Source organism: Lactuca virosa, chromosome 9, assembly GCF_052849685.1.
Source record: "Lactuca virosa cultivar CGN04683 chromosome 9, Lactuca_virosa_CGN04683_v6, whole genome shotgun sequence".
Taxonomy (NCBI): domain Eukaryota; kingdom Viridiplantae; phylum Streptophyta; class Magnoliopsida; order Asterales; family Asteraceae; genus Lactuca; species Lactuca virosa.
In genome coordinates, this window is record NC_136434.1 from 145,162,866 (window position 1) to 145,165,855 (window position 2,990).

Genomic DNA, 2,990 nt, shown 5'->3' on the forward strand with positions numbered 1-2,990 from the left:
CATAAATAAAGGGATTATAATTGCAAACATAGGCTTAAACTAAACTCATTATAGCAGTCTTGGCTAGGGAAATGACACAACAAATTAGGATTTTAAAAAGAACTAAGCATCAATCTCACTTAAACGTGAAAGACTCATTACATACGAGCTTCTCTAGTAACCTGAAAAGAGGGAAGGATGAAAAAAGAATGAAGGTCCCACAACACATGAAAAAGTTTTAATAGGACTTTTTAACGTGACCAATTTTACAATTTTATCATTAAAAATTTATCTCTTTAAGTTTTTATTTTTTTAATCAAATGGGCTCAAGGCCCAATAAAATATCTAAATAATCCTAAAGTGAAGTTAAGTTATGAACCCATGCAGCCCAAATTACACTTCTACATCTATACACAAGTTAAGTACAACTGAAAACCAAATGCAACCCCAAACGCATGAGACACCCGTCTACGATTAACGTGGTTGTTCCTCGATCTTACCAGAATTCAGCAATCGATTGATACTCAGAGGAGTAGATATCGGTACACATAATTCATCTATATACGTAATTCTACATATAGAGTGAAAATGGCGGAGAATTCTAGGTTATTGTTGCCGATTTTCTTATTGATGTTACTATTGGTGCAAAAGGGTGAATCTGTATGGCTGAATTTACCTAGATCGGGAAACAAGTGCGTGACGGAGGAAATCCACAACAACGTCGTCGTCGTCGGCGATTACGTCGTTATCTCCGATGATCACCTTCATCCCACTCCGACCATCTCCGCTAAGGTAATTATAGATGTGTGTGTCAATGTATGTTTTACTCTCCTAAGCACCTGCATGCCGGAACTCAAGAAACCCTTTATAATCTGTCTGAGGTTTTTTTTGGAAATTTATTGCGTAGAATTGTGTGATTGAACAATGACTTGTCGATAATTCTTAGGTTTTAGTTCATGAATTTTGTGCCTGTTTTTCACCTTTGAGTTGTTGGGAAAACCTTCTTGAAAGTTTGAAGTAATTATAATCATTCATCCCTCCCCCAAATTTGTTTTTTTAAGAAATAAAAGATTGAGTATTCACTGATTTTGAAAGGGTAATTTGGAAGCATGATATTTAACTTTATGCTAAATAACAACAATGATTCTTTTTCCCCCTGCAGAAAGAATTATAAGGTGGAATCTTCTTTTAGGGGACAAAAAGGAGTATATGATTGATATAAAAATTTTAAACCAATGATCTCCGAAAAAATAGTTGCATTATAATACTTACCTGATTGTCATAAAGTTTATCTTTTTATAGACTTCTAAAACCCATAACAGAATATAAACCTCAAAAATACTCATTTGTCTTCCAGAATCAGAATGTTACTAATATACTACAGATTATGTTACACTGCATAATCTTTATCTTATCTGACTACTATGTTTTCTTTCTTAAATTTTAATAGGAATTACAGCTAAAGTGATAATTATGGTTTTTTATTACTTTAACAGGTCACATCACCTTATGGAAACATTCTTCATCATAAGGAGAATATAACACATGGTCAATTTGCATTCACATCAAGTGAAGCAGGTCAATATGTGACATGTTTTTGGCCAGATCTCCCTAATCAAGGTGGTGCCTTGAGTGTTAATATTGACTGGAAAATTGGAGTTGCAGCAAAAGATTGGGAGAGTGTTGCTAGGAAAGAAAAGATTGAGGTGTGAATAAACTTCTTTTTTCCCTATAAAAACATCAAAGATGAATAAGGGTATTTTAGAAATTTGACTAATTGTCACACATTTTGGTGAAAATTATCATACACTGCAAGTTATGGCTTGAATCTTGATGTTTGTTTGAATTGATTTATAGGGGGTTGAGCTTGAATTGAGAAAGCTTGAAGGAGCTGTGGAGGCCATTCATGATAATTTGCTATACCTCAAGGGCAGGTGAGTTTTCTTACTATGTTCATCTATTCTAATAAGTTGATAACAAATTATTTTTATTTTTATATTTTTTTAAACAGAGAGGCAGAAATGAGAGGAGTGAGTGAGGCTACAAATGCCAGGGTGGCATGGTATAGTATCTTTTCATTGGGTGTTTGCATTTTGGCTTCTTGTGGACAACTATGGTACTTAACGCGCTTCTTCCAAAAAAAGAAACTTATCTAGATTTTTCAAACCCTTTATGGTAATATTATGCAGCAGGACTTAAGTTATAGAATCATCGTTCCTTTTTTTTTTTTCCTTTTAATATTGATTATGGTGGATTCGAGATTCTTGATACTATATGTAGAGATATATAAAGATTATCCTTTTTATGTGTGATTTTCAGATAGTTGGAATTAGTTTTTATGAGTTATGACCACATTATGGGCGTGTTTGGCACGGAGCTTTTGGAAGCGTTTGGGAGCTTCTAGCTGTTAGCTTTTGACAAAACGCTCTAGTTTAAACAAAAAGCTTCGTTTGGCAGTACGAGCGTTTAGCTTTTAGTTTAAACAAAACGCTCCAAATCTAAAAGCTACTTTATGTAGCGTTTAACAAAACGCTACTGAGCTTTTGAAATCAATTTCCATAATTACCCTTAAAAATATATTTATATATTTATTTATTTTTAATCAATTGTCCTTTTATGTAATTTTATATATTTCAAAAGCTACCGGCTACTTTTACCAAACACTCATATAACAAATAAAAGCTACAGCTTCCCGCTACCAGCTACCCGCTTCCAGCTAACAGCTACTTTTGCCAAACACGCCCCATGTTTGTCAATTTTATAGTTACTTACTCGTAACTTATGTTTCTTTATCAATTATAGCAATATGTAAGTGTAACAGATGAAGTAGAGTTCCAATATAAATGACCAACATCTGTTTTTAGCATTAGCTATGTGATACCTTGAATGTAATGATCTCCCTCCCATGTAATCCAAAAAATACAACAGCTAACCCAAACTCAACAATGTAAGGGGGGAAGAGTAACAACATAGGGAAATCCATATGTTAATAACACATGATTGGAAGACCT

The 2,990-nt window shown here is 33.6% G+C and overlaps 1 protein-coding gene across 1 annotated transcript; it reads left to right on the forward strand.

Moving 5' to 3' along the window:
* The first annotated feature begins 397 nt into the window (after positions 1–397).
* LOC145135860 (transmembrane emp24 domain-containing protein p24delta3-like) lies at positions 398–2,311 on the forward strand. Its single transcript, XM_079070065.1, has 4 exons — positions 398–771; positions 1,476–1,685; positions 1,837–1,913; positions 1,991–2,311. The coding sequence occupies exons 1-4, from the start codon at positions 568–570 to the stop codon at positions 2,133–2,135; spliced, it is 636 nt and encodes a 211-aa protein (XP_078926191.1). The 5' UTR covers positions 398–567; the 3' UTR covers positions 2,136–2,311.
* Positions 2,312–2,990: the final 679 nt, after the last annotated feature.

Excerpts from the sequence above, each read along its gene's own strand:
- LOC145135860 (XM_079070065.1), top strand. The coding sequence starts at position 568 with ATGGCGGAGAATTCTAGGTTATTGTTGCCGATTTTCTTATTGATGTTA. Across the intron at positions 772-1,475 it reads CTCCGACCATCTCCGCTAAG|GTCACATCACCTTATGGAAA; the intron begins GTAATTATAGAT and ends TTACTTTAACAG. Across the intron at positions 1,686-1,836 it reads CTAGGAAAGAAAAGATTGAG|GGGGTTGAGCTTGAATTGAG; the intron begins GTGTGAATAAAC and ends ATTGATTTATAG.